We start from the raw sequence: 14,228 nt of genomic DNA, 5'->3' as shown, positions 1-14,228 counted from the left end.
TGTGTTGCCATCATTATAACACTTTTATAAGTCTTTTCATTTTTGCGGCTCCAGACAGATTACTTTTCTGTACTTGTAGTCCAATATGGTTCTTTCAACATTTTGGGTTGCCGACCCCTGCTTTAAGGCAAGCAAAAGAGGGCTTTAAGATGTCACTCATTAGCACACAAATCTTAATAACACCAACACGTGTTTCTATTTCAAGTTCTACTTTTCAACCTCACACAAGGTAGATGTTTGAACGTACATATATATGTTTTTTGTAAATTCACCAAATCAATTTTGTCATTCATAGGAAATAATAATACAGCACAATTGATTTTTATTTTACTGTTTTAATTGATTTTACCCTTTAAAATAGTTTTTAATCTTATTTGTTTTTATTGGTTTTATTTTTATTTATTTTTTGTTTTATTCAGTCATTGGTGGAGCATAATGTTTTTTTTTTTGTTTTTTATTTTTAAATATTGTTTTTAACATGGCTGTGCAGCACTTTGGAAACGTTATTGTTGTTTAAATGTGCTATATAAATAAAGTGGATTGGATTGGATCACACTCAGCTAATATGCAATTCCAAACGTGATAAATGTCATAAATTATATTCAAATTGACAAACTTTGACGGCAAACTCTAATCTGATGTTGAAGATTCAAATGTAAATACACTTATTAGCATTAGAATGCGGATTAAACGACTATTCTGCTCGTTTTTTTTTTTAATATAACACTGAATGGCAGCCGGCTCGACCAATCACAAACACTTGCCTTACAACCAATCACGTGACGCCTGGGCTTAGTGGGCGGGGCTACAGTGACAAGCGGGCTCGGCAGCAGCCACTGATGCTAAGCTAGCATCGCCAATTGACAACACTTTCTCGACAAAGTCCTCTTTTTGTGGGACAACAATCATGGTTTCTCACTCCTTCGCCTTGCCGACGACCTGCTGTACCACGCTGTGGGCGCTGGTGGGGGTCGTGGCTCCCTTTTTTTAGTGCCAAAAGGACCGAATGGAGGGTAAGTGTGCTAGCCGCGATGACGTCATCATGACGCCGTTTTATTCTGTCTTTGCTCAACAATCTTGTTATCTTTTTTTTTTCCCATCCAATTTTATCTCACGACAATTATTAATTACTAACTCATGTGTGCAACATTCTGTATCTCTCTTCTGCTCATCCTTCTACCTTAAATCCTTCCTTCCATGTTGTTTACCATGATGATGACGATGGTGTTAAAGATGGATTTACTGCCACTAAATGACTTCTTATTTTTTTCTTCCTTTCTCTTTTTCTCTTCACAACAATTTTCTTCATCTGCTAACGTACTTTTAATTTAATAGTAAGTTTGTAGCACTGTATTAGTAATAGTGATACTAATATTATACAGATATATATTTATGGTTAATGTCAGCCTGAAACAGAAAGACACCAAAGTTATTATCTTTTATTTTATTAGGGATGCAAAGTATTTCCTGTTCAAGACGATACTGATCATATATTTATAACAATTTAAACAACACATATATACAGTATATTGTGATGGACATGTAATCATAACCACAATAAAAAACTTCAATAAAATAATAAGCAATTTTTTCTTTTTCTTCTTCTTCAAGTAAAGAAAGTGGAGAATGCTGTCACACCCGCCTCAGGTGAAGGTAATGTAACCTTTGTAAACCGGACTTTCCAACCGAGGATGGCAAGGCACGCAGTTGTAAACTGTCAGGTTCAAACACTGTTGACATCTATTAAACAAGACAAAAAGGCAAAGAATCAAACAGAGACGGAGTTAAATTTGGACTCAGATCTGAGGAGAGACATGGCCTCTGTACACCTTGCACAGTTCCTGCACCAAGTTCTGACGAAAAGGTTTTCGTCTCCTCTTTTATTTAGATATTCAATGTTTACGCAACAACACATGTCAAAACAGGAATGGGGAGCATACACACAGTCACTGTTGTCGGTCACATTGAAGACAAAAGAAGACGATGTCTCGGGTCCGGCCTCGTCCTGGTCTCAGCAGAACAGGAATGGGGAGTATATAAACAGTCATTGTTTTCGGTCACATTGAAGACAAAAGAAAGACGATGCCTCGGGCTTGGGCTCGTCCTGGTTTCAGCTTCGGCAAAACAGGAATGGGGAGTATATAAACAGTCATTGTTTTCGGTCACATTGAAGACAAAAGAAAGACGATGCCTCGGGCCCGAGCTCCTCCTGGTCTCGGCTTCGGCAGGTCTTTGAGGACAAAAGAAAACCCCTCTCGTCGCATTCCAATGTACACAGCGGAATTCCCCAAGACCTTGCTTGGTTGAAGAAGGACAGCTCTCAACTACTCAATTAAATAAAAGAGATCTGAAAGTTTTTTGATAATTCACACACAATTTACACACTTTTTCTAACATTTAACTGTATACAAACATTTATTTAAACCCCAAAAGTGACAAATTTGAACAATAATTAACAGGAAACAAAGCACCAAAATCTGAAGATAGTAGGCCAAGGCGGAAGTCATCCGGGACGTCGGCTGTAGGTTGTTCAGTCTGTAGCCAGCAGGAGGTCCTGTCTGAAGCTAGCTGAAGTTCGGTCTGGACCTCTGCTAGCTTCAGACTGGACCAACAACAGCCGGTGTCCCAGTCAACTTACTAACAATTCTAACATTTAAACATGACAAAATAGTGATTTCATTTATATACATACATCATATCTTAATATGTCTTTTTTTTTTACCATATTGCCCAACTCTATTTTTAACCTAATTTAACCAAAACAATACATTCTCATCAAATATGATTTTTTTTTTTACATTTGAACTGTGGGTTCTGAGTTTAATCTTGATAGGTTGAATGTTGTACCTCACCCACCACCCCCGCAGCTAAGTTCCCGGCTAGCGGAGAGCAAGGCAGTCGGCAGTTTGGAAAGAACAATTTCTCTTTTACATCTAGGTGTCAAGAAACCTGTTCCACTTTCTGTCCAATTACAATAAATGGAAAACGGATAATTTCAATGACATTGTTTTTTGACTCGGTTTGTCCAATGAATTATTACTGTCATAGCCCTTAAGTCTCTCAAAGGACTTCAAAAAACACTATGATATCCGCAGATCTGAACCCATACTCCCAAAACCCTGAAAAACTCCAAAAGCCTTGGATGACAAAAAGAAGAAACTTTGGGAAGGGACCGCATATGTGGGGGGCCGCCCTCCTGGGTGACCGGCTGCGATGGATGCCGTGTGAGTACACTTATTTAATTGTGACATTTATGATAATGTAAGAGCCCGGGTCATTGGGAAGACAACACCTGGCATGAAGACTAATCGACATTGCCGGGACATCACAAACTGATGAATTGAAGAGTAGTCCACCCAGACTAACATGGTTCACAAAGGTTGTTAAACGATAATTATTCATTTAGCGGTTTTTGCAACAATTTTTTGGAAGATTTTAGAGATAAAGGAGAGGTGCGACACTGGCCAGTAGTTTAACAGGAGGTCAGAATCGAGGTTAAGTCTTTTAAGCAAAGGATGAATAACTTCTGTTTTGAATGCTAAGGGAAAAGTACCAGAGGAGAGTGCCAAGTTAATAATATTTAGCACTGATGGTCCTTATTTTACAAACAGCTCCTTGATGTGTTTCCCAGGAAGTGGGTCGAGTCAACATGGTGTTTGTTTTGTCCTATTAACGAGTCGCAAGAGTTCTTCTGACGTTACTTCTTCAAAAAGATGAGATATTATTTTGGAAAGCATTTGCCCTGTTGCATACATTTGTATCTGCGTTTATAGAACCTAGTCGGAGCTGGGACATTTTGTCCTTAATCTACTTCCAAATGAACTCAATTTTATTGGTACATTAAATTCATAAAGTCATCAGCCGAGTGGGTGGAGCTACTGGGGAAAAATAAACATTTGTTGAGTTAGCGATGTTACTGTGTTAAACAAATATTTAGAACCTTGTCTTTTGAGGCAGGTCAAATTGGAGTAATATTTAGTTTTAGTTAAGGTAAGCGTGTGTTAATAAGTTGTTAATTCATCACTCCATGCTTGATGGAAAACCTCGAGTTTAGTCGCACGTTATTTGTGTTTAAGCTTTTTGCATGATAGTTTAAGAGCTCTGGTTTCTACTGTGAACCAGGGGGTGTGCCTTTTAGGGGCCTTTTTCAGTTTTAGCGGTGCTAAGTTATCAATGGCATTAAAGTCAACATTAAACATTAAAGTCGTTGGTAAGTCTATCGATAAGAGTCCACATCATTGTGGAACGCTGCCATTATTGAGTACCAGAGTGAGTTGTGGTTTTAGCAACACTAATTCTACGATTGCTAAAGCATTGGTTATTATCAGAATATTGAAAACTGGTCAGAACTTCAAATTTTATGAGGTAAGGGTCGGCATCACTGTGGTGCACAGAAGTACTTTAAAAGTTGCAACACCCCGAACCAGAACCAGATCAAATGTATTGCCGTTCCGATGTGTGGGTTCATGTATTTCTGTAAGACCACAAATGTCAATTATATTATCGATTATAACGCCATGCTCGGTGGGTCGGAGGGTTATCCTCTGTTCCTTTGTCTGTGCATAAGTAAAGTATTCATATTCTTTTCTCTCAGTGTTAGACATTCCAACACAGGAAGTGAAAATAGGACTATTTTAAAACAACTTTGTCACGATGGGCGTCACAGCGTGTCTTCTGCATCAATATCGTCATAGTCGCCATCATCCAGCTGCTGACAAGAGGACACATGATGACAGTTAGACTGGATTCATGACACCAGAACCAACAAGATGTCACCTCTGCAAGCTGGACGAGCTCATTTGGATCCTCGGTGGATGAGGGAGACGTTGTCGTCCTGCGTTTGGAAAATAAATAAGACCTGCTGAGCTTGTCCAGTAAAGTAAACCAGTAAACACCTTTAGCATCATGTTCATGTTAACACAAACATGATCCGTTTTTACAAAATAACATTTCTGCTTGTGGGTTAATTGTGTTACAATGTTCAATCAGATTAATGATGATGGATTAATCTGCAATAACGTGTTCATTGTGACAGTCCTACTTTTTACCTGAATTCCAGAGTCAGTATGATCAGGATGCCCACGACCACAACAGCAGAACAGAACAGCCTGATGATGTTTATCGTTCTCCAGGACATTCCTACACATGGACATACAGTAGATGTCTTCAGGAGACACAGATGTGATGTGATGTACTCATGATGTTTATTAGGGTTGTACGGTATACCGGTATTAGTATAGTACCGCGATACTAATGAATCATATTCGGTACTGTACCGCCTTTAAAAAGTACCGGTCCCCATGCCTCCATGCCATGCACACATAAACATGTTACATATGATCACGAAAACTCGCAACAGAGGAGGGGGAATTGGGACCCCGGAGGTCGACTGCTGCTACAAAGCGCTGCCAGCCGTCCGTCACCCCAAGGGGAATCAAGCGGTGGTGAAGGCGTGGGGTAGGGCAGGGTGTGTTTGTGTGCATATGCCCATTGTCTTGGGTGTGTTGATGTAGTGTTCATAGGCCTGGGGCCGTTCTACATGCAAGCGAAAGTTCGACTCCAGATGTCGTTGAGGAGGGAGGAAGGTCAAAAGCGTTTGAGGAGTCCTTGGGGGGGATGTTTTCAGAACAGCCTGCTCCTGTTGTTGAATCAAAGCCATTCGAGGGAGTCAAATTGTAGATTCGGATTTGGTTTTCCCGCAAACAGACATTACAATGGCCTGTCTGTTTCATCATATCCAATTTTTCCCTGTCAACCAGCTTTTCCATGATGTGATCCGTCTTTTGATTCAGTTCAGAAATCGCCCCAGACTGTGATCCCAAAGCCCGGCCCAATCCTTCCATTGAGACAAACAGCTTTTGGGCTCCTTGAGTGGCTGCCATCGTCTTACGAATTTGACGATACACTAGAGCAATGCCCAACCCAATCAGAAGGTGCCCCGCGATCACGGTTCCAAATAGGTAGATGTCTTCCACGTCCTCGATGGAAAGAACTGAGAGACACATGATTCTCCATTTATCCCAGGAATCTCTCACGTACCCCGCAGCAATGGTTCCATCAGGGCAGTCTGGTTAACCAGAACATCTTTTCCTCGTCGAAAAGATTTTGTCAATTGAGTCGAGAGTCCAGCTGATCATTTCCATGTCTGATGTTTAGATTTGGAGATCAGCGCAAAGAAAGATGCTTAAAAAAAGTGTAGACAGGACGAAACAAAGACAGCAAGCAGGGAGAAGAAGGGAGGTGGAAAAAATGGGAATGCCCTCATCAGTAGCTAACGTCTGTCCGCAGTCAGCAGGTTTGTCAGTACTTCAAAATCACAAATTCTTGTCTCCATTGAGACATATCAAGTAAATTGATTTCAATTGTCCCCCCCCTAGGACGAGTGATAGCTATACATTCTTCCGATAGCTACCGTGCACAGCGCAGCACATCACAGTGAAGTGGCCTATAATTGATAAAGTCAGGATAGGTCTTGATCATTGACCGGAAAGACAAACATCTTTACTTCGAACATTCTACTCACAAGAGAACAAAGGGCATAATTAGTCAACAGCCATACATGTCACACTGAGAGTGGTCGTATGAACAACGCCAACACGGTCATAAACATGTGTCATATAGTGAGACCGCACTAAACAACAATGACAACCACATTTTGGGAGAATGTTTGCACCGCAACACAACATTATTTCAACCAGATCTAAAGCCCCTTGTCTACTGGTGGCTTTAGTAGACTATTCAATTTCTTCTTTTTTTCCTCTGTAGGGTCCATTTTTAATACTTTATATGTGTCTTTATCCTCCAGAATGACTATCATTTGTTTTATGTGTCCATGATGACCGTAGGTCTACCCTGGTCTGCGGGTAGCACTTTTGTCTTTAGCTATTGACTGTATAGCCTTCAATGTTTCCTTACTAGTGTTTTTGTTTTTGTGTGTCATTTTGGCAGATCTTAGTATCCCCGCCACCTTGTTGCGCAAACCAGGTTGTCACCTTGCTTTGTTATTTAGTGACATGCTATCTCTTTTGAAATCCCAGTATGGAATGTTTATCGGGGTTGTGGTGCAGTTTAGGCCACAAGCCAACACACTGCTCTCCGTTTCTGTTAGTTTGCGTTCTGTGAGGTTGGTCACCCATTTCTTTGTGTTTTCAAGGTTTTCCTCAAATCTTACTGAGGTTAGCTTCTCAGGTTTTCTGATGCGACGATGTTTCGTTGTTTTAAAGTCCTTCTCGTGCTCACATTGTAGATGTTCATTTAGGATCCTTTCGGTCTCCATGTCCAGGGCGTAACATTGTTCAAATCCACTCCTTTTTCCGGGTAGCTGCTCTTCGATGTTTATCTTTTTTGGCGCTCAACGTATTCTTTCCCTCACCAAGGCATTTCTTGCTTTACTTATAATCCTCCCCACGTTTTTTGTCGGGATTGAGTTTTAAACTCCCAGTCTTGCAGGCACAACTCTTTAACCTAGCAACATACCGTGAATCTTGGATGGGCTCGGAAGCGGGACAGTTCGTGTTCCAATTGTTCCAAACAACGTAACTTCTAAGTAACATAGTGAAGTGGCAACAAGAAAGAAAGCAATGCAGGAAAACATGAAATCAGCCATTTTAAGACACTGAAAGAGAGAGAACCACCTTATGGACTGTGATGTGACCAAGGTCATCAGAACAGAAAGCAACAAGTTCCACCGGTGGATCAAAGAGGCGGTTGAAATCAGGAAGCAGGTCCCAAAGACTGTACGACGGCATGAAGGAGTTTACCAATTTTCCCACACCTGGAACACAGTTCTGCAGGCCGACAAACCATCGGGCGGCGCGGGGTGCACTTGGGTATTCAAGCCGTACCTCCGTGTTGGACAGAAGACCTTCATGTTGGACTGAGCACATCCATGTTTAACTTGGTATGTAAACTGGACCTCAATGTTGGAAGAGAACATCCACGTTGGACTTTGGTACTTAAAATTTACCTCTATGTTGGACTGAGAACCACCATCTTGGACTGAGGACATCTATGTTGGACTTGGGTACCTGAATTGGAAATTCATGTTGGACAGGGGATGTCCATATTGGACTTCGGTACCTAAACTAGACCTCCATGTTGGATTGAGTCGATGTCTGTTGAGTACTGTACTTCCATGTCAGACCTTGGTACTTACGTAGGAGGTTTATAACGACTGATGAAGAGTGAACACGTCCATGTTTATTCTTAGACATGCAGTGGAATGTTCCAGCATCTTCAAGTTGGACGGAGGTAAAACTGTAATGGTTCTGTGTTTTTTGGGATAGAGTTTGGTTGTCCTTGTACCAGGTGTAGCTGGCGGCCGGGTTAGCATCGCTGCTTCAGGTCAGATTAACCAACTGTCCCCTAACAATGACATAAAACGGACTGACGGACAAAGAGGACCATCTTGGAAGATCTGAGGGACAGGACATTGTCCTCATCAGTGTCAACACATATATCAAAGATATGTACTCACGTTGGACGTCAATGCGAACGGGTTCTGATGTCTTCTTCCCCAGCTGGTTCTCCACAGTACACCAATACTCTGCTGAGTCTGAAGACTTGAAGGACTTGAAGACCAGTTGTCGACCTTTACTGAGGACTTCATCATCTGAAAACACATTCTTCTTATTGGACCAGCAGTAATCAACTGTTGCTGAGGAGTTGTCAAAGTTGTCGATGTCACAGGTCAGTGTCAGGGGACGACCCTCCAATATGTCACCAGCATGACTCAGAGACACTGAGGGTCTTTTCAGAACATCTGGAGGAAGAACAAAGAAGTTTTAAACAAACACCTTCTTCTTCTTTTCAGCACAGACAAAACATGAGTCAGTAAAGCAGCAGCAGACCTCCACCAAGGCGCCAGTGCACATTACACTTGACAGTGCATCACAGTACACATGCAGCGCCATCTGCTGGATCTGGTGGCTCACTGCCTCACTTTGCAATAATGCCAGACCACAGGGGGACCCCAAAGTCCAAACATACACGCATGATGTACGTATAATATCTGTGTAACATACTTCACACAAAAGAACTTCTCATTTAATTAATATCTATTCATAGAAATAACAAATTAATTGCTTTATTCAAACATTTAGTGTGATCCAATGAAAGGTTATTGCCTCATAATAATTAAAGTCCTACTGAAATGAGATGTTCTTATTTAAACGGGGATAGCAGGTCCATTCTGTGTGTCATACTTGATCATTTCGCGATATTGCCATATTTTTGCTGAAAAGGATTTAGTAGAGAACATCCACGATAAAGTTTGCAACTTTTGGTCGCTAATAGAAAAGCCCTGCCTTTACTGGAAGTATGTGCGCGTGACGTCACGAGTTGCAGGGCTCCACACATATTCACATTGTTTTTAATGGGAGCCACCAGCATTAAGAGCAATTGGGACCGAGAAAGCGACAATTTCCCCATTAATTTGAGCGAAGATGAAAGATTCGTGAATTAGGATATTGATATTGAAGGACTAGGAAAAAAAAAAAAAAAGCGACAGCTCCGGGCGAGGGCAGTGTGAGCGTTTCAGATGTAATTAGACACATTTACTAGGATAATTATGGAAAATCCCTTATCTGCTTATTGTTTTAATAGTGTTTTAGTGAGATTTTAAAGATTGTAAAGACATACTTCCAGGTCGGATGGCTGCGGTGAACACACAATGTCTCAGAGGGAAGCTGAGAAGCTAAGCTCACAGCTGCTGCTGGATGATGAATAATCCACTGATGTCTCCGGTAAGATATATATCACAATTTCCCCATACAAAAACATGCTGGTTGACATAGAGAAAACATGTTCGCTTGACCGCTCTGCTTCACAACAAAGAAAGAAACACCGGCTGTGTCTCGGTGCAAAAGACAGCTGCAATCCACCGCTTTCCCCTAACAGGTTTGTTCTTTATATTGTCCATTATTAAATGAACAAATTGCTTAAGATTCAGCAACACAGATGTCCAAAATACTGTGTAATTACGCCATGAACAGAGACGACTTTTAGCCGTGTTTGGTGCTACGCTAATACGTCCCCCTTACACGTGACGTCACGCGTATGCGTCATCATTCCGCGACGTTTTCAACAAGAAACTCGCGGGAAATTTAAAATTGCAATTTAGTCAACTAAAAAGGCCGTATTGTCATGTGTTGCAATGTTAATATTTCATCATTGATGTATAAACTATCAGACTGCGTGGTCGCTAGTAGTGGCTTTCAGTTGGCCTTTAAAGTGTTGTTTTCCTGCCGACTCTCCCTGTCCGTCACAGCGCCCTATGAAGTCTACCTAGCAACAAGTGTGACGTAAGCAGGAATAAAAACAAATGTGTTGACTGGTTGCTGCTTCTGCCAGCTGGCTAAACGTGTTCATCAGCTGGGAGGTCATTGCAATTTGTTTGTGTTGTTTAGGACTTTGTAGTTGGAATAGAAACGAGAAAGATTTGTGTTTTTCCAGAAGAAAGAAGCACTCACACAGGGGAGGAGAGATGCTGATATGTTGTTCTTGTTCTGCAGCACAGGTGATGTAGTCTCCAGGTGACAAGGTGACTTCTACTTTGGGTCCATACTTTATATTCACTCCATTTTTCTGCCACACAAAAGACAAAGGAGCTTCTAGAAGGCAGCTTGTGTGACACAACATTTGTGCAACAAGGTGAGAATCTTCAACTCTGACTGACATCACCTGCACCTGCACAGCTGGAGGCCAGAGGAGCAAACATGAAAGATGTCATATTAATATTGATTGGAGATGCAAGTCACACAACATACACACATGACTGCTTCATCTGGAACACCACTGTCCAAAGTCCAGTTTGCAGCCCACAGCCTTCTTGTGATTGGCTGCTGACTTACCGTATTTTCTTGAATTGCCGCAGGGCATATAGTATGCGCCTGCCTTGAATTACTCGCTTCGCAAAATAATTAGCGCATGCTTAGTATTACTGCCGTGTCAAACTTGTGACGTCACGAGTGACACTTCCCCTGTCATCATTTTCAAAATGGAGGAGGCTGATTTCAATACCGGTAATTTGAAATCGCATAAAGGGAAGAAGATTAAGAGTTATTCAGTAGGATTTAAGGTCCGAGCTATTGAATACCGGGTAAGCTAAAAAGAACAGTAAGCAGCTTTGTTTTATTAATATAGCTGTGGAGAGGGTTAGCCGACTGTCCGACAGACAGGCAGCGCATGCTGTAGCCCGGCCCAAGATGGCGGCAAGGAGGCGGCGTCGGCGAGCGAGCGGAGAGGAGGAGCGGAAGAGCGACCAGGACTGAGGTCTTATTGAAAAATAAACAGAGTCAAACTGCTCAAAGCATGTCCTTTCTTGGTGGTCCTGGGAACCCGCAAGACCACGGCTTGAGACCGTCACAATACCGTAGCTGCGTGTGTCAAATATGAGTCATTAAATGACTCCCGCCTCCTGGTGGTAGAGGGCGCTAGTGATCCTTCTTGCGACTACTCGGCTGCAGAAGAAGTGAAAAATGAGTGACGTGAATTGTGCTGGGATGGATTTTACGCGGCGGGTGTGGGACGGAACTTTTAGGATGTAACACTCCTATACTGGCTATGTAAACAACCAGGCTGAAATAAAGCACGTTCCAGTCCTAAATACCCAGTGTATTATTTATACAATAACACTTCCTGGTGGCAGCGGTGGGATAAAGAGATCACCCACGGTGCAGAACGGGAGGAGGAGTTTTCCGAGGATAATTCTGTCGTCGCCCCCGCACTTGAGGAGCCAAGCTAACTGAGGGCAGCGATCAGATAGCAGTTTTCTAAACTGGACTTTCAATCGAAGCAGGAGGTAATAAAGGAAGAACTCCATCGAGACAGAGAGACTTTTAAAACTTCTATCAACAAGTTATCAATGCTTTTAATCAGAAGGAGCTGCGCATGGACTTCATTTATAACATAAGACCATAATAACGTTCTTTTTATTAGATGTGCTTTTCATGGTGGTATCCTTCAATTACACTCAAATTTTTACTGCATGCCTTTGGTAAGTGCCGGAGTGAGAAGAGGTTTTAAAATAATTAGCGCGTGCTTACTTTTACCGCATGCCTTTGGTAAGTGCCGGAGTGACAAGAGGTTTTAAATTAATTAGCGCCCCGGCGGCAATTCAAGGAAATACGGTATTTCAAAATAAAATTACACCTGACCCGCATTCAAACACTAGAAAAGATTAGTGACTTGGCAAAACAACCAAACATAATGTAATGTACAGTATTGTACATAATATATCTATTTTGTAATCTAATCCAAAGTATTCATTGTAATATAGTTGTATTATTGGGCATGTTTGGTCAGGTGTGTTCATACCTGTGACTGTCAAGGTGCTTCCAGGTAAAATACTCCTCCATTCAAAACCATCATTAGTGGTGAATTTGAAGCAGTACTCGGCAGAATCACTCTGCCTCACATCTTTTATTCTCAGTGTGCTTTTTCCAGAAGACTCTGAAGGTAACTCAAGACGACCTTCATACTGAGGGTCTGACCGCAGATCTTCAGTCATGGAGGGGTTCCTCCAGTGACTAGAATCTCTACGGAACCAGAATTTTGTCAGGGTATTTCCATAGCTCGTGTATTCACAGGTAATGTCAACTGATGATCCTTGGATGGCACAGATGTGTCTCTTGTGGTAAACCACCTTGTTACATGACCAGTACAACACACCTGAAAGACAGAAGAAGCATTGAGCTGAGTCAGCACAAAGTTACATGTGACGTGCAGCAGAAGACTGAAGAGTCCACTCACACTCTGGAGGAGACACAGCTTGCTCGTGTCCTCTCACAGCACAGGAGTAACTGTTTTTGTAGTCATACTCTAATATGTACACTTGGGACTTTACATTTTGGATTTCCTCTCCATTCTTATACCAGACGTATGAAGAAGGAGACCTAGGACTGCACGTGTCGCTGACACACTTCAGATCATAGCAATATTTGCCATCTTCATACCTGTGACTTGAGGACACTTGTGCTTTCAGATCTGGAATGAAAGGAGAACTTAAATCATTTCAAAATAAAAGTCCTAATCACCACTTCCACCAAAGGCAGTACAGTTTGGATCAGTTTCTGTTCTCATAAGTTGTGAAGGGTACTAAAATAACTTGTCAGGGTACCAAGTACAGTTGTAGTAAGTCAGACTCAGTGCAGACTCAGACTCAGCAAATGGTCATTTCCAGAATGTGAAGAAGAGCAAAAAGAAGATGTCACTGTGGTTGGCCCCGCCTACTCACAGCAGACAATCAGGACTTGGACTTCCTGACCTCAAACTGGACTGAGCTTGGTGGAAATGTGTTTCATGGAAAGCAGTACCAGTGACGGTCACTTTGACACCAGGCGTGACGATGAAGTCTCCTCTGGAATGGTCAGTTGTGAATCTGAACGTGTACTCGTCACTCCGTCTCACGTCTGCGATGGTCAGACTGCAGATGTTGCCATGACACTCAGACTGCACACCACCAAAGTACTCAGGGTCCAGTCTCAGATCTTTCTTTGGATCTTTGGTGAACCAAAATGTTTCCTTGACCTTGATCTCACGCCCGCCTTCTGTGGGCGGGAACTCAAAGTCGCACCGAAGCTTTACAGTGGATCCTTTAAATGCACAGATCTCCTTCTCAGTATAGTTCCCCCCCCACTCAGCACTGAGCAGCCCTGAAACACACAACATCACAAGTCCTTCATCAAATACTTCATCAAGTACTTCACACATCACAACTAACAATTATTTCATGAATTCTCTCAGGGAATTCCATCGATCACAACTGGACTGTTTGGTTTGTCTTAGACTTTTCACCTTTCATCCAAGCAGACTTCATCAGTTCATGATCATAAACTAAGATTGGTCTGATCTAGTCTTAGACTATGATTGGTCTGATCTAGTCTTAGACTATGATTGGTCAGATCGAGTCTTCGACTTAGATTGGTCAGATCGAGTCTTCGACTTAGAGTGGTCAGATGTAGTCTTAGACTCTGTTGGAGCCACTATGGATTGAACTTTCACAGTATCATGTTAGACCCGCTCGACATCCATTGCTTTCGGTCCCCTAGAGGGGTGGGGTGGGCGGGGGGGGAATGGGGGTTGCCCATTTCTGAGGTCCTCTCCAAGGTTTCTCATAGTCAGCATTGTCACTGGCGTCCCACTGGATGTGAATTCTCCCTGCCCACTGGGTGTGAGTTTTCCTTGCCCTTTTGTGGGTTCTTCCGAGGATGTCGTAGTCGTAATGGTTC

The 14,228-nt window shown here is 42.2% G+C and overlaps 2 protein-coding genes and 1 long non-coding RNA gene across 4 annotated transcripts; 1 reads left to right on the top strand and 2 right to left on the bottom strand.

Moving 5' to 3' along the window:
* The first annotated feature begins 796 nt into the window (after positions 1-796).
* LOC133561636 (uncharacterized) lies at positions 797-2,357 on the top strand. Its single transcript, XR_009808745.1, has 2 exons — positions 797-1,013; positions 1,612-2,357. It is a non-coding gene; the product is annotated as an uncharacterized LOC133561636 (long non-coding RNA).
* LOC133561624 (uncharacterized) lies at positions 1,785-10,670 on the bottom strand. 2 transcript variants are annotated; one of them, XM_061915039.1, is made up of 5 exons: positions 10,470-10,670; positions 8,477-8,761; positions 5,049-5,139; positions 4,777-4,834; positions 1,785-4,711 (listed from the first exon to the last, which is right to left on the bottom strand). In XM_061915039.1, exons 1-5 carry the CDS (start codon positions 10,636-10,638, stop codon positions 4,661-4,663), a joined length of 654 nt encoding a protein of 217 aa, XP_061771023.1. In that variant the 5' UTR covers positions 10,639-10,670; the 3' UTR covers positions 1,785-4,660. The 2 variants fall into 2 exon arrangements, with proteins under 2 accessions (XP_061771023.1, XP_061771031.1); XM_061915047.1 differs by having other exon boundaries at positions 1,785-4,708.
* Positions 10,671-11,154: 484 nt separating this feature from the next.
* LOC133561780 (uncharacterized) lies at positions 11,155-13,816 on the bottom strand. The gene is made up of 5 exons (XM_061915352.1): positions 13,795-13,816; positions 13,314-13,652; positions 12,751-12,984; positions 12,229-12,669; positions 11,155-11,162 (listed from the first exon to the last, which is right to left on the bottom strand). Exons 1-5 carry the CDS (start codon positions 13,814-13,816, stop codon positions 11,155-11,157), a joined length of 1,044 nt encoding a protein of 347 aa, XP_061771336.1.
* Positions 13,817-14,228: the final 412 nt, after the last annotated feature.

Source organism: Nerophis ophidion, linkage group LG01, assembly GCF_033978795.1.
Source record: "Nerophis ophidion isolate RoL-2023_Sa linkage group LG01, RoL_Noph_v1.0, whole genome shotgun sequence".
In the NCBI taxonomy this organism is placed as follows: Eukaryota; Metazoa; Chordata; class Actinopteri; order Syngnathiformes; family Syngnathidae; genus Nerophis; species Nerophis ophidion.
This window is presented reverse-complemented; position numbering and strand designations above follow the sequence as displayed.